Source organism: Corvus kubaryi, unplaced genomic scaffold (genome assembly GCF_017639235.1).
Source record: "Corvus kubaryi isolate FWS band 111438036 unplaced genomic scaffold, C.kubaryi_AGA036_p1.0 66, whole genome shotgun sequence".
NCBI classification, from domain to species: domain Eukaryota; kingdom Metazoa; phylum Chordata; class Aves; order Passeriformes; family Corvidae; genus Corvus; species Corvus kubaryi.
In genome coordinates, this window is record NW_024582054.1 from 7,386,582 (window position 1) to 7,411,275 (window position 24,694).

Consider the following 24,694-nt stretch of genomic DNA (forward strand, 5'->3'; position numbering starts at 1 on the left):
GAAGAAACAAACCAAACCGTTTCCAAGTAACGTTAAGGGCCTGTTCAGCAAATATGAGACTGAAGATATAGTGACACTATTTTGCTATGTCCTGTGCAGTTTCTTAATTTGAATTTGTTCTTTTGCTTAAGTTAACTGTGTGTTTAAAATTTCAGCTGGCAAGCTGTCAGGCCTGCCAGCAGCATTATAACTGTGAATATCATGATATCCATATACTTAAATTTTAAACCAAAATATTTGTTTAGCAACTTCTGTGATGAAATACATTTATGAAAAAAACCCCACTTTTTTATATACAGTGTGAAAAAAAAAGTTGTCGTTCAAATCAACATATATTTACACTGACTGTAAGATGTTTTGTTAAACTAAATGCTCAACTCATTTTGTGGCAGAGACTTTGAGATATCTCCACAAGAAGAAAGTTACTTAGAATACCTTACAGCATTTCATTCTGATGTGATTTAATATAGTGTAAGTGGATTTTAACAAAATTTTCTGAAGCACAAACATGGTTGAATTATAAAAAGCTGTCTATACAACAGCATTTGTTAAATGCCTTTTAAAAAATTACCAAATGCACCAACAGAAATACACACTGAACATTCCCTGGAAATCATAGACTGTTCCTGTCATCTTGCAAAATGATGGCAAAGACAAAATTAAGGCAATTGGAGGACTTGAGGAAGTGCTTGTATAATGACTATAAGCAGAAACTTTCGCATAGAGGTTTTGGGACACGTTTTCCTCCCTATTTGTTTGTTTCCTGTTTCTTTGGTATGCCTGTACCAAAATCACAGAATCACAGAATATTTTGGGTTGAAAGGGACCCACAAGGATCATAGAGTCCAGCTCCTGGCCCTGCACAGCACCATCCCCAAGGGTCACAGCATGTGCCCAAGAGCACTGTCCAAATGCTTCTTGAACTCTGTCAGGCTGGTGCTGTGACCACTGCCCTGGGGAGCCTGTTCCAGTGCCCAAATACCCTCTGAGTGAGGAACTTTTTACTGATATTGAGTCTAAACCTCCTCTGACCCAGCTTCATGCCATATGAATGACATGAAGAATACACTCTTTCCCAGTGGTCACAGTGGAGTTTTCCGTAAGATCACTGCAAAACTTTTCTAGCCCTCCTTATTTTTCTATTCCTGTCATGGAAGGAATGGAGGGACTGATTTTTAATATATTCAGGTGTGCCATGTGTCTCCTCCAAAAGTTTTCACTAATCAAAACATGACATGTACATGCATTTGTGTCAATCTTTAGTTTCCCTGCCTCATGTTTTCTGTAGCTGAGATCAGAAGAAACTTCCTGTATTCACTAAAAAGCATCTGCCAAACCATGGCTGAGGCTAGAAGCAGCATCTTCAGCTCTTCAGAATAGGTGACATACAAGGGCCTTACCAGAGCAGCCAACAATACCTCTTGGTTTGCGCAGTGGCCTGGCCACCAGTTGGGATTCTATGAGCCAGCACAAAGATATTTCTGCCGTGGTTGCAGGTTTACAGGCGTGAGTGTTGGGGAATGTCAGGCTTAGGAGTGCCTCAGTTCCCAAGAGACATTTGCTGTCTACAGAAATCCCTCCATTCCTTGCAGCCCACCTGAGGCAGGAGCCACTTAATGAGACCACATCTGTTGCTGTGGGCATGACCGTGTTTTGGCTGCAGTGTGGTTGATTGTGTTCAGGTGACACAGCAGGAGACCAGCTGATGTGGAACATCTTATTCACCTTGGTTTCCTGCTTCAGTGAGTGCCCACTGGAGGAAATCTGATCATTTAAAAAGCCATAAGGCTGTGCTGTAAAGGCAAGGAAGGCTGTTTTCCATGTATTTTTCTGCTTTCATTCATAACTGAAAAATTTGTGTACTTTACAGTGTGATCTCATAAAGCAGTAAAAACTCAGCTAGTTAATTCACACTTTCCTCTTCTTGAGCCCTTCTCTGATCTGTTTTCATTAACAGTCCATGAGTAACGCTCCCTAGGCAAAGCTATACTGTTCAAGAAAACATTATTTCTGGTCATACTTTAAATGCTTTGTAAACAGAACTTGTCTGAAGAAATGGAATGTAAATGTTGCCCATACACCCAGAGTTACTGTTATTTTTCATGTCATTGTTTACTCTGTCATGACTTTAAAGAGGTGCCTCCTGTGCATTGTTCATGTATTTCATTAAAGCCTGAATTTGACTAAACTGTTTAAGTCAATAATACTGTACCACATCCAGTGATCTCTCATTAGGCTGAGTAATACTGCTTTTTACTACCCCACCTCTTGCTTCTCTTTCTCTCTCCTTGATGTTTAACCCCTTTCACCTCGTATATATAACTAGTTAACAGCAGTCATCTGATAAACAAGAGTGCATAGAATTCTTGGGTTCTAATTTTCAAAGAATGTCCTAAGCAGTTTGTATTTTTACGGCAAAATCTCAATTATGAACTATTAAAAATGAAACATTGAGAAATGTCTCAGTATTTTAGATACTATAATTTGTTTTTCCATTACATACTTTTTCTAGGTTTACTCAGTTGTTGAACCTCTCCCAAGACCATCAGAAAACAGCAGGTTGTGTTTCCAATTGTGTGGTGTTACCATACTTATAAATATATCTGCAATTTTCCAGTCTGCTGAAAGAATGAGCAAGGCAGAAATAAAATACTCTGACAGCTCACAACACATCTCAGTCATTGGGGAGATAGTTGTTAATAGTCTTGGTGGATAATAGACTTGATGGATCTGTTAAATAAAGCACATAGTCTCAAAGCTCATCACAGGGAGCAGGTGATAATGAAAAGAGCCAGCAGATATGTAAACTCAATTAACCTACTACTAGTTGTGTGCAACCAATTCCTCACTAAGCTAGAAAACAAGCAGTGTTGTCAACCTGAGATACTCTGCAGCTTTATGGACTAGCCATAGTCTGATTCTTGGGATTTTATTAATGTATCATATTTCAGTGGTATTATCTTCCAAACATTAATTTTATTCTTCATCTATAGCCATATTTTATCATGCATTGAAGGGACACTGAAATTTATCTCTGTAGATCTGTGTTAAAAGTTTGCATCTAAGTCGTTCTATTCTAGAGTGCTACTCATTAAAGTGAATCTGGTATTTTTCTTTCTTTGTCAGGAAGAAACCCCAGAAGGCATCTGACTTGGTATTTTTAAAATTAGACTTTTGTTAAATAAAAGAGGAAACAGATCTTTCTTGGCTGAAAATCTTTCTCTCCCTCCCTCAAAAAAGTATTCAAACAAAAGAATTCTATCTATATATCTCTATATCCACTTGCAGTCAAAATTAACCCTTCTTTTCCGTGTCAGTGGATTCAGATGGCAGACTGCAACTGCTTAGTGTGGAGATTATTTTGCCTCACTGTGCTGGTGTTTCTTGGCTGGCCCATAGGCATAGCCTTGTGTGCCCTCCACGGATTCCTTTCTCCTCTCACAGCTTTAATAGGACCTGTTGAATTAAGTGAAGTGTTGCTGAAGGGTGCGTGTCTGGGGAGGCAGCATGCTCAGAATGCATGCAATGGCAAGCTCCTGTGCTAGGCAACGGAGACAGTTCTGCATCAGACAAGCCTTCAGCTGTAGGCTGTTTGATTTCATCATTTACTCTGCTAATCCCTGCTTTTCAGGTTTAAACAACCTTTTCTCCGTCTTTAACTGTGTGAGTTTCTCTTGAACATGTCACAGAAACCCTAACAATCCAGAGGTTTGTCTCCTAAAATACACAAAGGAAGTTATTGTTTTGAAAATGAGTAATGATACCTTGTACTTGGAGAAGGTAGCTTACTTGGAAAAGGTATATATATATGCATTTATCAGGTTTTGAACTTAGTGTCAAAACCTAATTAGTTAGAAAAGATTGAAAACAGGAGGATAGAGCAGCCAAGGTTATCGTGAGGAGATAGACTTGAATGTAAGTGAGAATGAGGTTATAAGGCTGATGAGTTGTTGAAAGACTTAGAGGAAAACAATGCACCCAGGAATGATACTTGTGTCCAACATGGTTGTGGAAACTTGTTACTCCTGTGATGGTAATATTGGTGAAAGTAAAGACACCAGCTTTGCTGGGGAAAAAGCGTTATGGTGCTATATGATGTCACTTCTGAATTTCAGCTTCCTTTTTTTAGGCTCCCTGAAACCTTTGTGCAAAGACAATTCAGTGAAAGTATATCATGCTTGCAAAGTCAAGAACCCAAATTCAGGAATGCTTCTCTTTCAGTTACTGATTAAGTAGGAGTTAAATGACTGCATATGTTTTCTTCAGCAGGGACATGCTATGGGTGTGATGCTTTGGACTTTTAATCAAATTTTAATCAAATATATTCCAGAGCTTTTCATATGTGGAGATTAATGTATCATCTTGTTCTTCAGGACCCTTGGAAAACTCTGTGAAGAAGAAAGTTACAGCAAAATGCATGAGGAAACCAGAGTCCACCTTCTCCAGCCTACAGTTTAGAGAACCATCTCCAAGGCCAGTTTACAGAATTTATGTAATGCAATTACTTGTTAAGTACTGAAAGGGAAGGATAGAGAAACAACCTCCAGTATCTCTCATTAGCTCTGTTTGAGGATGCACCTAATCATTAGGGCATAGTGAGAGATTCAATCCTGTGTATAGCTATCCATAGTTACTCTTGTAATAGCCTCTGCCTAGAACTACCTTGAACTTGGTTCTGAGAAGTAGTGATACCTATTTCTACCTCAGGAACACAAAAGCATTACATATGCTGTTTATGAATAAGCTTCTGCAATTAAAATTGGAAATTTTGGAAAATAAAGTTGGCCATAACTGATGCATTTTTGAGACTTTAGAAAGTGGTTTCAGGCTGTGAATCCAGACTGGCAAAAAAGAGCATCTAATCTTTGAAGATGAATGGTTTCTCAGAAATGCCCTTGTCCTCATTTAGCCTCAACCTTCAAGCATCATCTTATGCTGAATTGGGTGATGATACACAGGAGAAATTTAATATTTTAGAGGATAGGATCAGAGAAAACACAATGCTGACTTAGGTGATTCACTGGGAGTTTTTCTGCTGATTCTGTTCTCTGAAACATTTAACTTCCCCTGTGTATTAACATGAGAGCTGTGAATTCTGCTAGGGCAGAGCAGACAAATAGACATTAAACATTCATCTACTATTCATGTTAATACAAAAGGTGGAAATATGAGATTTAGATTGGGCACAGTACACGTTATTGATATTAAAAATAAGAGAAATAAAGGTACCCAAACTCAAACCCTAAACTTAGTATGTGGCTCATGTGATGGATTCCCTGTAGGCTGGCTTCTAAGTGCTGGAATAAAAGCATATTTTTGTTTAACTTATTTAGCACAGACAGAATGACTTGGATAGTTTCTCTTTTCTCCCTGTTTTATAGCTCCACAGTAATGAAACAGAATTGAGAAAAACCTCTGGAAAATCGGATTTTTTTGTTGAAAGCTGATTTTGAAGTATCTGTACAAGGTTACTTTTTGTTCTGCATAGAAATGCACTTTCTAAAAATCTATGTTGTAATTAGATTACTTTCTCAATCATAAATGTTACTGCATGACTTCCAACAGTGATTGTACTTACTGGTAAAATGGAGCCTTTAATGTACAAATATTTTCAAGTTGCTGCTCAAGCCTAGGAGATACATTCTGGGACTACTGGACCATTAGCTGGTTGGCTCTTCATGTCACTTCTGTTACACATCCAGTTACATATCCACAGGGTACCAATGTGTCAAGGCTGTGTCTGTGGTGCTGAGTCCCAGGAGGATTTGTGAGAAGTACACTGGGAATAAGAATGTTGAGGGATCCCTATGAGCACCTCTTTAATTTGCTCTTCCCTCCCATCTCTCTCAAATTAAAAATTAGTAGGCAATTGCTTAAATCCTTTTGGATTGCAATGAGGCTTGGAACCCACCAATCAAGACAGATGTGGATGTCTGTCAGAATAGCCTCCATTCTTTTCTCTTTGCTTTCACTGTTATTGTGCTATCCATCTTTATTCTCTTTAACTCTTTCCTCAATTTTTTCCTTTTTTTGCCTGGTTTTTGTTTAGTTCATCAAAATTTGCACGATATTTTTCTTTCCTGTAAGATTTTTGATAACTTTTTTTTAATTCAAGGTTTTGTTAATTGATTTTATTTTCCTTCATGATGTTTTCTACCTTCTCTGTTACACGCTTTGCTTTGTTAAAGTCCCTTTTATATTTATAAAGCTGCTTTTATGTTTGACATAACAGTTGTAGAATTCCTTGTGCTGAGTATATCTTAAGGGGTTGTTGCATTTTGTTTTGTGGTGTTGTGTTTTGGTTGTTCGTTGTGTTGCGTTTTGGATCACAGTCTGTTAAGCTTTATTAAGTTTACTTGTTCAGCCATCCTTGATCAGATTTTGGACTGCATCCTATTGTTTATTATTTCCTTGTTGGAATAGGCCTCCAGCATTAAATGTTCTAGGCTGGTGGTCCCCAAACTTTTTTGATTGCACATCTCTGTCAGTAATAATTTTGGAATAGGCACACCCAATCTTTGTATATTTATTAATGTATAACTTACGTATGAATGCTACTGTAATAACACATTCTGTACACTATAAAACATAAAAAGACAAAATTAGAAAGTGAACGAGATAAAGTTGAAACAAACACAATTTTTAAAACATTTTTTGATTTTATCTATTAATGGTACAAAGAATATTTTCCTCCTGCACTCCAGTGGATTTTCTTGTGCATCCCGTTGGGTCCTTGCATCCCACTAGGACCCCACAGTTCTAGATATTCCAAAAACAAGCATTGGTAGCCCCCAACACACTTCTTCCAAAGAGCACCTAAGTTCATAAGTGTTCTTAGTTTCTTGTTGTTTCTTCCATAACTGATAAAGGAGGCAGAGTTTGTTACAGCTCCAGAGTAGTTAGAGCAACAGTAGCTAGTTGAAACAATAATTCCTCTTCATTCATCTTCCTCTTCTCCACTTTTTTACCTTTCTTTTGTGGTTTTTGTCCATCCTTTTAAAGTAAACAATAAAATACATTTACAAGCCAATCACCCTCTTACACAAGCTCATTTACAATTCTGCTACTAGATTAGAAATACTGTTGTGTTCTAAACCAGTCCATGCTTGCTTCATTACTAGGGGTTTGACAAAACTCCTTTTAACCTCAGTCTGGCAGAACTTCTTAAACAGTTCTGTGCTAGTATTAGAAACTCTTTAGCTCTGCATTATTAGTGTGTAATTCTACAGGGAGAAATTATCTCTCTTTGACTATGGAAGGGCTTTATTCTGAATGATGCGAGGTACTTTAGGATGAGTAGCACCACTGCTCTTTTTTACCAATATTCTTCTGCTCTTTAATGACAGAAACACAAAAAAAACCCCAACTAGAATCGCCTACAATGTACTTAAAGGCCATTACTAAACAAGCACTGTTTTTGTAATTCTTCATTTTCTTGTAAGAGTAATGATGCATGAAAATAAATAATTGATGGAACCTGAAGCATAATTATGCTACACCTGAAAATTCAAATGAATTTGTATTACAAATAAAAGTCCATTCTAAGTCATGAGGAACAACCTGAAAAGCAATAACCTCATGTTTAACTTTACTGAAATATTACTTGCAGACATATCTACCCAGCATTTACCTTTTGTAACATTCTTTTCCCTAACTCAAATTTCTGGGGTGCTATGTAGAACCAGGATCATTTCTTCCTTTAGTTTTCTGTTTAGAGTTCACCTATCTCACATGATTGCTTCCATGCTAAGTAATTAATCTTCTATGATATCATATTGGTTGTTTTGGCAGTGGTGACAGTTTTATATCCCATGACATTCTCCCAACAGTTCCAGAAGCAGGGGGTAAACCAAGAATATATGTTAAGCTGTAATTTTCAAACCCCTTATGTTTCTGGGCTCAAGATTTTTTTTTTCTTTTCATTTGAATACTGCAGAGATAATTTTCCTAAAGGTAAAGCCTCCAGTATTTAATTTCCTTTTTATTAATAATTGAACTCAGAATCTTACTCCTCTTTGGCTTCAGGTGGGTATAACTGCTGAAACCAGCAGAACTTTCCAGGGCTTTCAAGCAGATCAGCTTGGAAAATGTGGCTGAGCAAAAGAATTTCTTAATATTGACAGCTATTTGATCATGAAAAAGTCATCTGTAAAATTCCATGCCCCAAAACACTAGTAGGAATGGGGGATAATTAGAAAATTTGAGGACTATAGGACTGATGTTTAAAACACTGGAGTGGTACTTCTAAAAAGAATTTTTCTTTTTCAGATTGATCAACTATTTCCTGTTTATCAGTAAGTCATTTAACCTGTACCTCATTGCCTTATGCATAAAAGCCTCACAGGAACTCTGGGAGTTTAAAATTCACTAAGAAGCGTGAACATCTTAGCTGTATCAAACTGGAAGACCTCTGAAGATCCAGAAAACTACTAGCTTTAGGACAGAGGCAGGGTGTTAGGTAACCCAAGGCCGTAACTAGAGTGCATACTCTGTCTTTTTCTCTTAATGTTCAGGCTTTGAGACCTCACTTAGTTTGTATGCTTCTTAGCTTGTATGCTTCCAGGCCAACTGTTTGAATTTTCAGGATATATTTAGACATGATATTTTAAATATTCATCCTATTATTTATTTAATCTTGAATTTATTTTATGCTTGTACAGAAATTCATCTTCTTCCTGGTGTTATAGAAATTGACTCCACAAAATAATATGTCAGTCACTTAGTTCAATACGAATAGTCCAGTTTCTGCTGGGGTTTGGACTCCTTTGAAGGTGACAACCTAAATTAACAGTTTTGTAGGGTACACAATGATTCATAATTAATGGCCAGAGTAAATATGCTAGTTATAGTTCTACCAAATAAATATTTCTTTATCCTTGGGCATTTATGCCTTCTATTTAACTATAAATAGTTGTTGTGTCTTTCTTAATTTGATAGGAGAGCAATATACATAGACAACTCTTCTTGGGCTTATTCCAAAGCCTAAAAATTCAATGAGAGTTCATTAAGAATTTTGGTGCAGTTTGTATGAACTCCTTAAGCTTTCTTCTGAAGATTTTCTCTCAAACATATCACGTTTCCGAATTTGCTGTAGTTAATTCCCATTTTTCTTGCACTTGAGTACTTAGAACCTGCATTCTGAGTGCAGTAGTTTAATTCTTACAGTAGCCATTTAGATAATTTTCACCTGAGTTGTCATAAGGTCTTCATCGGGAATTGGCTTGACCATGAATGACAGAAAAAGGAATCAGTGCAGATGAGTCTTATAGAAGACCAAGTATTTATTTTCAGTTTCCAAAAGCTTTGACAAAGTTTACATTTCAGAAGAGATTCTGTATTTAAGGCCTTTACCTTAATTATATATTATTATATATTATATATTATATATATATTATATATATATATTATATATTATATTTTTTGAAAGCATCATCGATTTTGATTGTTACTTTCAAAAAAGTATGTGTAGTGTGCTAAATGTAAGGTAGGCTGGAGGAGCTGCACACATAATTCTTAGTTGCCTCTCACTCAGCAGGAATCTAGAGATTTGGCACAGATATGTTGGTTCCATCTGCAATACGAGAGATGACTTGGAACCCTCAGCCACTAGCTATTCTTTTTTACTAATTTTTGCTGAATCCTAAGTCTTAAGGCCATTTTATCTCATTTTTAAATGCAGTATGCTATATTTGAAATTTTCTTAATGTCAAGCTATGTCAAGTGTATATCCAATATCTTGGTCTTTCAAGATGTTTTGCACTGGGAAACAGCTGCTTGACATGAGAACCATTCCTCTGAGGGCAACCTTGTAGCCTGTTAGTTTTGATACCGTTTTGAAAAGTAGGAAAACATTTAGATTTTCCTTGTGGTGACTGCCTTTGGTTGTACTATGTGTATTATTTTAGAAAATATTTTATGGGGAAATAATTGCTTTATGAACCATTGAATTGACCTTTCTTTTTTCCCTGAGCATCTACTATGCTTAAGGCAACAGATTAAAACTGTATTTTCAGCAACATTTTCCCCAGCTGACTTAAATTATGAACTTTCGCCAGCGAGATTTTACTGATGCCATCTGGTACTTTCTCTGATCTTGAATTACTGAGATTTTAGGTAGATTACCTGTTCCTTAAATGTGCATTTAACCTTTCAATTTTGACCCTTTTTTTCAGAAGTTTCCCAGGGTTTTGAGATGATTCAACTCCCCACCTGCAATGGATCATTGTTCCCAAGCTTAGAATAGTTCCCGTTTGTCAATTCTTTACAGGATTGAATGACAATCAATAGAAATTTAAGCTATGCCTTAACAGTATTTTAAATGGAAAATTCTATTGCTGCTGTCCACAATTCCTACCTGTAGTACATGCTGGACAGCTTTATACAAAATGCTAACTGAAATTTGAATTTTAAACATCTTTGTATCAAGCACAAATAAGTTTGATGACCAGTAACACATCTTTCTATGTTAAGGATGACAGTAACTTGAGTAAAGTATTCCAATACATTGGAAATCCAGCATTCTGTTCTGCAATTAACTCAGAAAAGTCCCATTTTCTATCATGTTAATGAAGTCTTGCTAAATGCTTAGTCTTGTATAAAACAGGGCCTTTTAACAAAAAAATTAGGTAGACCCTGACTTTTTTTTCCTGTAGTTAGGACTTTGAATAAATAAGCGACAAAATAAGTACTGGTAGAAAATATTTCCCGCTGTCATTCTAGAATACTGTTTAGAAAATTATTAAACCCTGGAAGTAATCCCCTTTTAGTCCACTGGAATTGTTTCCACCAAGCATTCTACAATGGCTTGAAATGTGTTTTTGCTATTCTCACTTCACTCTGCTTTTTCATCTCATTTTTTTTTAGCCTGTAGGTACTTAATAGGAGTATCTTAATAAATGCTCTCTGAGATGCTCTCTGAAATCTTAAAAGTCTGTCAGTACTGTTATAATGTTACACATATATTTTATGGGTAAAATGAAAAAGGTCAGTCTGCTATGGATTCTTATTAGTTGTACTGAATGCATTATGGAAATTCTGGATTGGAATTAAGATTGCTTTACTGAAGATAGCTCATTGTAGGATATAGATTTGGTAAATATTTGGGTGTTCTTTATAAAACACACTATGGAAGTAACTATTGATAAAATCTGGTAAAAAGCTTAAGCCATACCTGCACAAAAAAGGTGGTCGTATTATAGGTTCCCTGTAAAAGCAAAATTTGTGATCCAGTGGCTGACTGAAAATTCAGAAAATGGAACCCCTATTACATAACAATTCCTTCGGGGTAAGGGTAGATTTTTGAATTATACCTTCTCTTTCTCTCAATCTCTCTCTCTCTTACTGGGCATAATGAGAAATGAATGGCAAAAGTTGGATAGAATTTGCATTTGTAACATGATATGCAATCACAATACATGAGCTTACTCTTATAGGATTTTTCTTATATTACATAAACTCTCTTTATAAGGTAACTTTGTGGAAGCTTCTTCAATCTTGTAGCTAATTGCTTAATTGCTAATTGCTCAATTTTCAAGGGAATCTAATGGTCAGCAAGATTCCAGAGAACTTTCATTTTGGTTATGAGAGTTTTAGCTTTGATTAATAAACTGTTATGTTTGAGATTATTTTTCATCTTTTGAAAATGGTGGCACAAAAGTAATTTTTCTACTGAATTTGTCTAGGGGGCAAAAATCCTGAAAATACTTAGAAACAAAATTTGTGAAAAAATAGTTTCCATCAAATAAAAATTTTTCTTTGTAATTCAGATAGTGTTTTTCTGCAAAGTAAATCTGCAGCTTTCTGGATTTTTTTTTAAACTGTAAGAAAATGAAATGACCTGACTTGAGAGCATTCTTTGAAAAATGGAGTAGCAAACTTTTGGGGTAAATGTATTTTGAAGGAGCTTTGGTTTTTAGCAAGATAAATAATTTTTCCAGAAAGTTCCAAACTAGTCTCTGCATTATCCAATTCTACACCTGGATCCACTTACTGCACCTCCATGTAATATGGTGCAGCTACATCCTCTGTTAATAATTGAGATATTTTTATCTAAACCATCTCACAGCTTTGCAAAACTGTATGTGGAAACCATCACAATTTTATGAGATCATCAAATATCTTTCTGTTCCTAATAGCATCAGCAGAATCCATGGGTCTTGTAACACAACATTTCTTTAGAAAGATATGTCCATGAATTGTGGCAAAGCAAACTCTCTGCATGCACCACAGATTCAGAAAATCTTATGTACTCATATCTGAGAGCAATGGAGTGCTTCTTATTCAATGGCAGAATTGGTCTTCAGAAGTAGGATTCCATTCTTACATAAACTGCTAATTTCCAGTGTGAATTCATCCTGCTGAAGCTTAGCTTCTCATCTGTAAAGCATCACTTCCCTCTCTCCTTGGTCTATGCAGATTAAGAAATGTTTGTCCTTCTGCTTTCACACACAGTACAAGCAAATGTATGCAGAGAGGTTAGCAGAAAAGCAAGTATTTGATGGTTTCCTCTATTGAAGGTTAATTCTTCAGTGAGAATGCAATTAAAATAGACTGCTTAATTGCTGCTTTTGTTGTAATCATGAGACATCTGTCTCTGATTCTGAAAAACTAAAAGGCAGCTGAGAAACAATCTGGAAATTCACACATTACTTTGCAGCAGCTGGCGAATTTGGGTTCCTTTAGTTTCAAATTAAAAGAATTTCTTCCTAATGTCTAATCTAAACCTACTCTCTTACAATTTGAAGCCATTCCCCCTTGTCCTGTCACTCCAGGCTCTTGTAAAAAGTCCCTGTCCATCAGGCAGGCAACTTTCAGGTACTGGAAGGCCACAATTAGATCACCCCAAAGCCTTCTTTTTTCAAGGCTGAACAATCCCAATTCTCTCAGCCTTTCCTCATAGGAGAGGTTCTCCATCCCTCTGATCATCTCTGTGTCCCTCCTCTGGACTCACTGCAGCAGGTCCATGTCCTTCCTGTGCTGGGACCCCAGAGCTGGATGCAGCACTGCAGGTGGGGTCTCACCAGAGCAGAGCAGAGGGGCAGAATCCCCTCCCTCTCCCTGCTGCCCACGCTGCTCTGGATGCAGCCCAGGACACCACTGGCTCTCTGGGCTGCCAGTGCCCATGGCTGGGTCATGTCCAGCCTCTCACCCAGCAGCACCCCCAAGTCCTTCTGGGCAGGGCTGCTCTCCATCTGCTCATCCCCAGCCTGTGCTGATACCTGGGGCTGTCCTGACCCAGCTGCAGCACCAGCACTTGGTCTTGTTAAACCTCAGGAGATTCCCATGGCCACATATCTTGAGCTTGTTCAGGTCCCTCTGGATGGCATCCCATCCTTCAGGTGTGTCAACCACACAGCTTGAACATGAACTACCAGAGGTGGTTGTGACTCAGACCTTGCAGAAGGACTTACAGAAGAGAACTTGACTACACTGGGAGGTTACAGCAGTGTGCTGGAAACAACACCACTGGTGGCAGAATTGCATCTGCTCATGCCACTGGTCTGGTAGCAGTTTTCAAAATGCTAAATTTGCAAAGCAATACATGGATAGGCTATGAAGTCCTTATCACTCTCTATAGAACGTGACAAGGGCAGAATCTATGGCAAAAATACCCAAGAGTGCAGTGAGCTTGGGAGAGACTGAAGGTGGAGTGAGACATAAATCTGGATGAGGAAGTTCCTTTGTCTGCAAATTTCTGCGTATGTGTTGTGTTCTTTCTCCCTCTCTCACTGTTCTCCTTTGTCATCAAAATTTCTAGGTATAAATCTACCTAATGTATAAACTAATTAAATATCTACTAAGGTCCCATGTAATTTCATTATACTTCCTGAGTGATCATTCTGCTAATCTGAGCTTTTTGCCGTTACATAAGGAAATATAATTTAAATAAAAATAATCACAAATTTCACTTAACTAGGCAGAATTTAGCCTTTAGCAATGATGGGTTTTTGAAATATTCCTAATATAAGGTATTGTAAAACTGTCTTTAGTACATATAGCAATTAGCCATTGTCTTTGAAATTGTTATATATTGATTCTGTACCAGCAGCCAGAGACTCATCAAGTATCAAATTATGATTTTATGATACTGAACATACACCAAGTTTTTCTTCATATTCCATCTTTCCTGCTGTTTAGGTCAGATGTGTTTTCTGACTGAAAAAAACCAACAACAACAGTAGAAATGAGACTCATAAATACTGACAGAAATACTGCTTTATCAGCTTTCTGAAGTATAGCAGCTATCTCTCTGAGACACTGCAAGGACTTCCAGCCTAGATACATGCTGGCAACAGCTGAAGTGTTGTGGACATTTTTCTGTCCTCTTGAACTACTCCCTCTCTCTCAGTGCATAAGACATCCTGAGCAGCCTAAACTGCAGCAGTTTTGCTGGGCTATGTTTTATTTCAGTGTAGACTGGTCTTCGTGCTATGACATGCTGGAGTCCTACCCTGCCCTGCCTGCTGCATGCTGGCTTGAGAGGGATGCAAAGCCCTCCTGGACCCAAGACACTCCTCCTGTGCAGGCACACAGGACCTCCCTCCCAGCATGCTCTGAGCTCTCCTTCCACTGCAAAGGGGGAAGAATGGACATGAGAATCTCATTCCTTCTTTGGAACTGACATGTGGCAAATAATACCTCTGGAGAGTGAGATTCCTTTCACTGCCACTCACCTCCACTTACTCTGCCCGTGCCTAAACCTCTCAGCTCCATTACAAGATGTTCTAGCTGCATCTCTAGCTGCAGTGCCCACCTCATGATTTTACCCTTTCGGCACACACTTAAGATGTTTTAGGTTAATTATAGAAGTGCACCAGTACATGAGTGAGTGAGAGAAAGACATAGAGAGATGATAACAGCCTGCAATTATGTGAAGGGTTTAAATGCTGAGAAGACAAGGAATGTATTGAGCATGAAACATGGGCTAGTACTAGGGTGGATGAGACATAAGAAAGGGAAACACCCAGTGAATTCTCTGGAAAAGTTTGTCAGACAGTGTGATTATTAAATTTGGAGACTTTCTTTTAGGAGAAAGATTTCTCACATGGAAGGTTCAAGACTTCAATAGTTTCACAGGGAATAATTTCAGATTTGTGGTGACTGCAGAACTGGCTTCTCTTTGTACGTGCATGCACACAGAGTCATAACTGCACAGACACTGATAACAGCATATGGCTCCTTTGTGATGGTGACTCCTTCAATGACAGTGATTTTCATCATATAGTGCATGTTTGGCATTCTCATCTCATCAGGACTTCTGCCCATCAACAAGACTCTGCTGCAATGCTGCTTATATTTCTAAAGACCATATAACTCCAAGCAGCTGTTGTGAGACAAAAGAAAACCTGTCAGAATGGCATTTTCTTATTATTCTTGAAAATGTAAGGTTTCTTTCAAATACTACACTGGCCTGAGGCTTAAGAGAGGTAACATTTGGCTCTGTGCTAGGACAGATTTTATATGTCAACATCCATTGGATTTAGAAATAGCAGATTTTAAGTGAGAAGTTGCTATAAAATCTGCTAGGTCAGGGTATACTGTACATAAAATTGTTTGGTATATTATAAAAATGTATTGATTTTATTGGGACATTTACAGAAAAAAATTATAATCTGAAAGGCTGAACTAAAAAATACAGGGAGGATCTGATCCCACACATTCGAAATTTCTGAACACATTGCTAACTACTGTAAATAATCTGAAGTCTGTTGTAATAAGTGTTCTATGCTTTAAAGATTTTAAAGAATCATGGCTATATTTTAAGCTTTCTTGGTTTTTTTAGTCAAAAGCTGAATAGCAGTTGTGAGGATTTCTAGGCATCATAAGATCACAGTATTATTTTTTTATTCACATTTTTACCATGCAGAGGTAAGGACTCATGTTATGATTTTGGCTGCAGTCACAACAGTGTCTTGTTGGTTGAATAACACGTCCAGTTTTGCCTACATGCCTGTGTCTCATATATATATATATACACATCTCTCTATATATACACAGACATACATATACTTAATTTTGTTCTCCTATTAATAATCATACACATTGAGGCTTCATGCTCCTGTGTGTTCAGGCTGTTTTAGGGACATGTAGATCACGTCCACTGCAGATCTTTCTGCTCTCCAACACCCTGTGCTGGTTGTGTTTCCCTTGTCTCTGGGGTCATTCCCAACAGCTAAGTCATGAGAAATGTACACAGCATGTGGGGGGGGGGGCCCTGGTCAGTCAGAGCTAGAGGATTTTTCCTGTAGATGACATTGCATAACATACTTCAGTAGGTTTTTGCTTCCCTGTTTGCTTCTCTAATCTTCTAGAGGCTGCAATAACACTTTATTGCAGAAAGCAGAATTATTTTGGCCAAAGGAATACCTTTAGCTGGGTACTTTTCAAAATACTACAAGGCAGGAAGTGATATTTTGGAATAACGTACTTTGTGTGGTCCCCTTTTCATTTGACCTTGTAATATATGGGAGTGTGTTGGTGTGTGGATTGATGAGTTCTCAAGGGCATCAGGATCCTAACTGTGAGTCCTGCTGGATTAGAAATGTAAAACTTGAGGAGATAGTAGAGAAAGCCAAAATTTAGTTAGAAAGTAAACAAGAAAATACAAACTCTTTGTAGATTTTTCAGTGAGGGCTGGCTGTGTCTCAGTTTCAGGAGAGTCTGTCTCTCTCTAGCCAAAGGGAATGTAGGATGTGTCAGAGAGGGTCTGATTGGGGAGGAATTCAACGCAGCTATCAGCAGTGGACTTCTATGTAAATACTGCAACACCTCTGAACCAAGGAACAGCTGAGATAACATTGTAAACTAATCTCTAGTGCTGGTGAAGCTGCTCAATCCCTCACATTATATGGTTTCTGTAGAAAAGATGTGCTAGGGAAAAAAAGAAGCAGATTTAAACTATATATGGCAACTTACCATCGGGTAATATATGCTGACTTTTTAGAATTGAAAGCAGCATATGGTATTTTTTTCTTTGAAATGGTGCTCTGTGCCAGGGTGTATTTGCTTAGAAATCCTTGCCTATATATGAATTCTTATATAAATAGGCATTGCTATCACCAAAACATTTCCAAGTCCCTGTTATGTGTGCCTGATCAATTTTGATAAATATATACTCTCTTGGGGTCCTTATCCCACCAGTATTGACTTTGGTTGATTTTCCATCAAGACAAAGCAAACAAAGAGCCAAAGTTTGTCCAGAGCAGAGGCATTGAAGCACAGTGTTTTGCTGCTTTGACCTTTTGAGGTCACTGTATTTCACAGTCCTACGCAGCCTTTCTTAGGTAGCTAAGAAAGAAGAGCAATATATAAAAATATACATATATATACACATAGATATATATACATGCATATAAAATATATATGTGCATATATATTTATATATACTCATGTATTAAATATACATACAAAACTCTGTACACAAATGGTGTCTCACCTGGAACAGGTTCTCTTTCCTCGAGGCATTTAAAGAAAAGCAGGAGCTATTAATGTCCAAGAAGTTTGCTGCTGCCATCTCTTTCAGAGTTGTGCTCAAAATTGGGCACAAACTCAAGATAAACCGGGGTTGGGGTGGAGCTAACCACCTCGTTAATTGTGCTAGAAACAAGGAAACCTTTTCCACAATCTCTGATTTCAGAAGAAATTAAAGTCTGAGGGTCTCTGACGCCCCCTTTGGATACAGTTTAGAAACAAATAGCGATTTCCAGTTGTCACACACGTTGTCAGAGCCAAACCACAATGCAAAGACTGCTCTTCCAGCAACACTTCTCAAAGCCCCCAGACTGCCAGTTGTGTAGCATCCACAAGCTCTTTCCTTCCACCTAATTTAAGACGTATATAACCATGTGATGGCTGTCAGCCTTTGTGTGGCATCTCTTAAACTGGACCTGCGTTTAAGCAGTTGATCCACTTAAATGTTCCCCTCTTGACTTTGAATCTCACCATTCCCTTCTGTCCCAAACCTCAACTCTCCCCCCTGCATCCTAGCATTGTGTCACAGGCAGACACGGAGCCGTTTACAAGCTGAGCTCCTGGAGGACACTGTACTCCACACTATAATGAGTTTCTCTGGGACATGAGTTGACAATCTCTGCTTTCACATACCAGGCCAACCCACTCAAGGGATGCCTCTCCAGTCTTTCTATTTTTAACAAACAAAAAAAAGTCCTGAAGACACATGGATTTTCTAGGTTCCACCGCTGGAACAAATTATCAATGAGGATGTTTCAACAACTGTTCAGGAAAACAACTGTCACATTACATTAATACCATAGCTGGTTTTTGTCCAAGCTATTCCTATATCTCGTCCTCTGCCCTATCTCTTACTGATCTGGTGTGCATTAAAAGCGCAAAAATAAGGAGTTTAAGTCTATGCATATTAACATAAATGATCATATCCCATTTTGTGCTATAGATGTCAGCCAAAAGCAGAGAAAAGGGTGATTTTTGCAGCATGTGCTCATCAAAGTTTAAAAAAAATTGAGCGTGCACTGCTCCTTCCTAAGGCAACACAGAGCAGAGGCTGCCTGCATGCAGGAGAGGAGCCTCAACTGTTGGCACCGAAGTAACCTCATCACTCGTTGATTAAAGATGAGCTCGACTGGCCTTTTTTTCGGTGGAAAAATTAAAAGCCGGGAAGAAAACACCCGTGCGGCTTCCCTCGCACCCTCCTCCGCCAAGCCCAAGCATCCTGAGTTTGAGGCGCTGCACCTGGCGGGGCACCGGCGGGTGCTGACCCCGGGGCCCGAGCCGGGCTGCGGGCACGGCGGCACCTTCCCGGCCCCTGCCCGGCCCCTGCCCGGCGGCGCCGACCCCCGGGGGCTGCGCTGGGCTCCCTATTTGGCCATGCGGCGGCTGGGGCCGCGCTGCCCCGCGCCTGCCTTACATGGGCCGGCGGCCGCGCCGCGCCGGGGCTGGCCCGGCTCCATTCATGGCTGCGCGGCCGCTCAGTGGCGCGGAGCCGACCAAATAAGGAGAAGATGGCTGCCCCGGCCCGCCGCGGCCCCGGACGACGCTGCCCCTAGGGGGGTATAAATTGGGGCGTCTCCGCCGAGCCAGCACCCAGGGTCTCCTCTGTCGCCCCCGCCGCCGGTGCTGGTTTGGTGAGTAGCGCGGCGGCACCCGCAGCCGCGCGGGGCGCGCAGGAGGCATTGGCGGGGTGGGGCGAGACGGGACAGGATGGAACACTTGGGAGGGGTGGATGGGAGGCACCGCCGGGCGGCGGACGCCGGTGGTGCGGGTGCAGCCGGTGCCCGGGCCGTGCAGCTCCCGGCTGAGCGCTGTTTCCGCCGGGGACACCGCCCGGCCCCGGCCGCGCCCCGCGCTGCATCGGCCTTCGCCGCCCGCGAAGCGCTCTGGACAGGACAGATCTCTGCGATTTAAAAAGCTTTCCCTCCCTTTTCGGCCCGCGGCCCGAGGGATCCGCTAATGACGCCCTAATTGAGCGTCCTGCAAGCTGGGGCGGCTTTTAAAGCGGGGAGAAGAAAGGGGGTGACGGGTCCCGTTTAGAGCCCTGCCCACGAGTCGCGGAGCATCCTCCCGGGACGACTCAAATTTCCCGCTCCCGCCGCAGCAATCCGCGCCGGCAGTGCCCTCCGGGATGGCGAGAGGGAGGGCGCGGAGGGGCTGCCCGCGGGGCTCTGAGCGTGCCACCGTGCTGTTTTCCAGGTTTGAGCTTCCTTCCGAAGATGTGTGACGACGAGGAAACCACCGCACTGGTGTGCGACAATGGCTCGGGGCTGGTCAAGGCGGGCTTTGCCGGAGACGATGCCCCCAGGGCCGTTTTCCCGTCCATCGTCGGTCGCCCGAGGCACCAGGTAAATACCGAGGCAGGACAGAGCATCCCACTCTCTCTGGGCGTCGCCTCCACTTTCCCCTTCCATCAGTTCTTCTGCCCTGTACTAAATACCCCGCCCTCTCGCCTGCTCACCTCTTGCGGTAGTACTGATGATACATTCCCAGGTCTGGCCAGTGTTTCCTTAACTTCCCTGTTTGGCTGTCCCATGCCTCCTTTTTCTCCTACAATTTCTTTGGGAAAAAGTTCATAAAGTTCATAATGCCTTTCTTTTTTTTTTTTTTCTTTTTCTTTTTTTCAATTAAAACATTTGCAATTTTTTTTATCCTTGATAAATTACTGCTGAGGCTGTGTAGTAATATGGAGTATCTTCCTTCACTAGAATGCTAATTTCTCTCTGTATCTTCCTGTTTACAAACTCCTTTTCCTGCTTGTGACATTGTGCAGTTTACTTTCAGTCAAATTTTTGAAAGAAGCAACTGAAAATAAGAGGTGTATTATAAATGGGGAAAAATCCATTCATCTGATGGAAGGAAAAAAGATTTTATGAGAACACCTCAAATTCTGTTGACTTAATATTTTAAAAATGTTAAATTTATTTTCCCAAACAGCCTTTCTGGGGTGCGACTGCTTGCACCTTTCCTGAAAATAAGATAGTTAGAATTGCAGAATCATAGAATATCCTGGCTTGGAAGGGACCAACAAGGATTGTCAAAGTCCAGTTCCTGGCCCTGCATGGGACAGCCCTGGGAGTCACACCCTGTGCCTGAGAGCATTGTCCAAGCGCTTCTTGAACTCGGTCAGACCCAGTGCTGTGATCACTTCGCTGGGGAGCCTGTTCCAGTTCCCAACCACCCTCTGGGTGAAGAACCTTTTTCTAATATCCACCTGAACCTCCCCTGACACAGCTTCATGCCAGTTGTCTGAGATGTGGTTTTTTGGGCTCTGTGATACTGCCTTCCTCAAATAATTCTCTTCTGTGTTTTCTTCTCTTAGGGTGTTATGGTTGGTATGGGTCAGAAAGATTCCTACGTGGGTGATGAAGCTCAGAGCAAAAGAGGTATCCTTACTTTGAAATATCCAATTGAACACGGCATCATCACCAACTGGGATGATATGGAAAAGATCTGGCACCACACTTTCTACAATGAACTCCGTGTGGCCCCTGAGGAACACCCTACTTTGCTCACAGAAGCCCCCTTGAACCCTAAAGCTAACCGTGAAAAGATGACCCAGATAATGTTTGAGACCTTCAATGTGCCTGCTATGTATGTGGCAATCCAGGCTGTGCTGTCCCTGTATGCCTCTGGCCGTACAACAGGTAAAATAAACAAATAAACACCATTTAGATTCTATTTCCTTTCAGAAACTCTCCTTCCTTCCCATTCCAAATAGGAAAACACACCATAACTCATTCAAATTTACAGAAAAATAGGTATTTTTAGTTTTTAGCAATTAACAATAAGAGTAGCATAAAAGCCAGTATGAAATAGGCCCACAGTGCTCTTTCCATAGACTATCTGCATTGCTTTTGGAGAGGCACCATGGAGCTGACTCTGCCACTGCTTGTTGTGGCCCAAATGAGGAGACATTCCTGTAGGGTTACTGCAGTTGCAAAAGTATTACACCAGTTTAAGGGTTTAAACTGGACCAAAAGACGCCCGTTGTCAGATCAAGACAGTCACTGTTGCAAATATTCTTATTGGTCAGTGTAGTAGCAGTGGAAGACTGCTCTTATGGATTAGCTTAAAATATTAATGGAACAACTGTTCTGTGCAAAAATTCACACCAAACAAGAATGCCCAGGCAAGCAAAGGCAGAAAGAACTAGAAAGATCTTTGTGACTGAAAAAGAATTAATCTTCTTTATACTGCCTGAAAAATCCTTTATTTTGCTGTTTTTCTTGATACCTCCTGTGTCTAAGGACTCTAATCATTTGCTAGGTAATTCCAGCTGCTCTCTGACATTTGTCTCCCAGGTATTGTTCTTGATTCTGGAGATGGTGTCACCCACAATGTACCTATTTACGAAGGCTATGCCTTGCCTCATGCTATCATGCGTCTGGACCTGGCTGGCAGGGATCTGACTGACTACCTCATGAAGATCCTCACGGAGCGTGGCTACTCCTTCGTGACAACAGGTCAGTCCTTCAGCTTTTCCCTACTGTGAAAATCCTTGTGTATCTCTTGGCTGATCATCTTCTCTAGTATTGTGCTTATCCAAAGCTTGATTTGATTCTCCTATATCTACAGCTGAACGTGAGATTGTTCGTGATATCAAAGAGAAACTGTGCTATGTTGCACTGGACTTTGAGAATGAAATGGCCACTGCTGCCTCTTCCTCCTCTCTGGAAAAGAGCTATGAATTGCCCGATGGTCAGGTGATCACAATTGGTAACGAACGTTTCCGCTGCCCTGAAACCTTATTCCAGCCATCCTTTATTGGTAAGTGTTCCCAGGAAGTTCTCCTTTCTGTAGGAGGTATGAATGAATCAGAAGGTTTGGAAGGTGCCCTGCTCCTCTTCCTGCTTCCTGCTAAATTTGGCACAAAATCAGACATGAATAAATAATGATTTAGATGCTTTGGTTCCTGTAAGGTGGGCTTGATGTGAGCTCAATCTGGTAATTAGCTGAGTTTTGGGCTCTTGTTGCAAGTTTTAGATCAAGTTTTAGGGTCACAAATTTTTCATGGTAAAACATACAGTTATAATATCATCATTAAGGAGTTGGACTCCATGATCTGTATGGGTCCCTTCCAGCTCTAGACATTTTATAATTCTGTGTCACTGATGGCAAGAATAGCTTTCAGTGCTGTATTTGCACTTACACTCGAAACAGTATCTATTTCCATGAAGAAGTAAAGTGTCAGAGAGGAGAAGGACATGGAGTGAAGGTGTGTGTATATTTATATGCACTGTAATTAAACATTACCATGGTCGAGATGGTAGGCTTTGCTGGTTATGCATGCAGCTGACGGGTACAGCAAATGTTTATACTCTTAAGTCCCAAGCAAAACATGCAGTTGTTCATCAGCTGACATCTTACCGTGGATCCAGTGTCAGCCCTTTCAGGCAGCACCTGTTAAAATTAATAAATTGGAATGCAACCTACAAACACTTGCTTCTTGTTTCTTTTTTCTTCTCATCAAGTACTAATATTTTATTCCATGTCGTGGTTATGTCTTGCCTTGATGATTCTGAATAGAATAGACTGAATTTTGAGTTGACTGAAGAAGAAGTTACTATTGTCTTCTTTATTTCTACTTTAGCTATTTGTGTTGTCTTCATTGCTGTCTTTACTATATTCCACTAATGCTTTTAGTGAGACTGACATAAACCAATACTCATGTTTTCTGTTTAGATACCCTTTCTCCATTGCCATATACTAAATGAGTTTATCTTGCATGTCTACTTGTTCTCTCACTGTATATTTTGGGTCTCTTGCCTTTGCTCATGCATTATGATTGTTACCTTTTCTGACAAATAATGTTAATTTTCTAAGTTAGTTTTGTAATTCTATTTTTTTATATTTTTCTGTAACACTTTATAATCAGTAATTATTTTTACGAGAAAAAGGCCATAGAAGTTTATATTAATGATGAGGAGAAATGCCACAGTTTTGTCTCATGAAGAACCCTTGTATAATTTACTGGCCTACTGTCTTTTTTTTTTTTCTCAAGGTATGGAATCTGCTGGTATCCATGAAACTACCTACAACAGTATCATGAAGTGTGATATTGATATCCGTAAGGACCTCTACGCTAACAACGTCCTCTCAGGTGGTACAACGATGTACCCTGGCATTGCTGATCGCATGCAGAAAGAAATCACCGCTCTTGCTCCTAGCACTATGAAGATCAAGGTAAGGAATTTGACTCTGTGTTATAAAATGTGGATAAAGATGGGGACAATGTGTACTTCATTAAACTGGGATATAGGAACAACTCAAAATGAGATCAACTGCTGATGGACAAATGAGCAGAAATTCCATTTGATCAGAATAATTATGTTGGTTAAAATCAAGTGTTAGAAAAGAAGAAAATATGATTACAGATTTTTTTAATACATTACATGTGTTGTAAGAGCTGCTGAAGATCAATACTGTTATAGAAAAGTTCTTTACTTGCTTAAAGAAATACCTAGTGGTTTGATTGACTATGAGCATTGATGATATGGATTCGTTGTGCAGAAATGAAGATTTTTTGCTTTTCTTTATCCTAGATCATTGCCCCTCCTGAACGCAAGTACTCTGTCTGGATTGGTGGCTCCATTCTAGCATCTCTGTCCACCTTCCAGCAAATGTGGATCAGCAAACAGGAGTATGATGAAGCTGGTCCATCCATTGTACACCGCAAGTGCTTCTAAGCACTTCCCCCCTCAATTTACTTCCCACTCAGGATGAGGACAGTATGCTTCTTGGAGTCTTCTGGCAAACCTTCCCGAACTCTTCAGTCATTGTACAGTTTGTTTACACACCCGTGCAATTTATTTGTGCTTCTAATATTTATTGCTTTATAAATAAACGAGATCTGGGACTTGCAACCTACAAATTATTGTCTTTTGTTTCATTTTAAGTATTTTTTGGTCCAAAAAAATGAGACTAAACCCCTAGGGTTTTGAAACTCCCATGAAACCTATGAATACTTTTATTGCATCCATGTCCTAACTGATGTAGGCATGTTAGGTCATGGTGTTCTATTAGTAAGAATTTACACTTTATAGTTTTAATTTTGAAACTTGAAACAAAAGAAGCAATATATTTCAAGGCTAATAAAGAAAAAACCTTGAGGGTAGACCCAGTTAAGTGGAACAAGTGAAAGGAAACCTCTCATAGTCAGTTTAGAAAGATTCTTCTTTTGCATTTATTGTAACCCAGAAATTTTAATATTCATTTATTGAAAGCC

The 24,694-nt window shown here is 39.8% G+C and overlaps 1 protein-coding gene and 1 long non-coding RNA gene across 2 annotated transcripts; one reads left to right on the top strand and one right to left on the bottom strand.

Annotated features, from left to right (window-relative positions):
• Positions 1-6,512: 6,512 nt before the first annotated feature.
• LOC121674186 lies at positions 6,513-18,270 on the bottom strand. The gene is made up of 2 exons (XR_006019484.1): positions 17,435-18,270; positions 6,513-6,993 (listed from the first exon to the last, which is right to left on the bottom strand). It is a non-coding gene; the product is annotated as an uncharacterized LOC121674186 (long non-coding RNA).
• A 726-nt stretch (positions 18,271-18,996) lies between these two features.
• ACTC1 (actin alpha cardiac muscle 1) lies at positions 18,997-24,340 on the top strand. The gene is made up of 7 exons (XM_042047862.1): positions 18,997-19,100; positions 19,666-19,814; positions 20,789-21,113; positions 21,771-21,932; positions 22,045-22,236; positions 23,471-23,652; positions 24,012-24,340. The coding sequence occupies exons 2-7, from the start codon at positions 19,686-19,688 to the stop codon at positions 24,153-24,155; spliced, it is 1,134 nt and encodes a 377-aa protein (XP_041903796.1). The 5' UTR covers positions 18,997-19,100; positions 19,666-19,685; the 3' UTR covers positions 24,156-24,340.
• The last annotated feature ends 354 nt before the right edge of the window (positions 24,341-24,694 follow it).

Excerpts from the sequence above, each read along its gene's own strand:
- ACTC1 (XM_042047862.1), top strand. The coding sequence starts at position 19,686 with ATGTGTGACGACGAGGAAACCACCGCACTGGTGTGCGACAATGGCTCG. Across the intron at positions 21,933-22,044 it reads CTACTCCTTCGTGACAACAG|CTGAACGTGAGATTGTTCGT; the intron begins GTCAGTCCTTCA and ends CTATATCTACAG. Across the intron at positions 23,653-24,011 it reads CTAGCACTATGAAGATCAAG|ATCATTGCCCCTCCTGAACG; the intron begins GTAAGGAATTTG and ends TCTTTATCCTAG.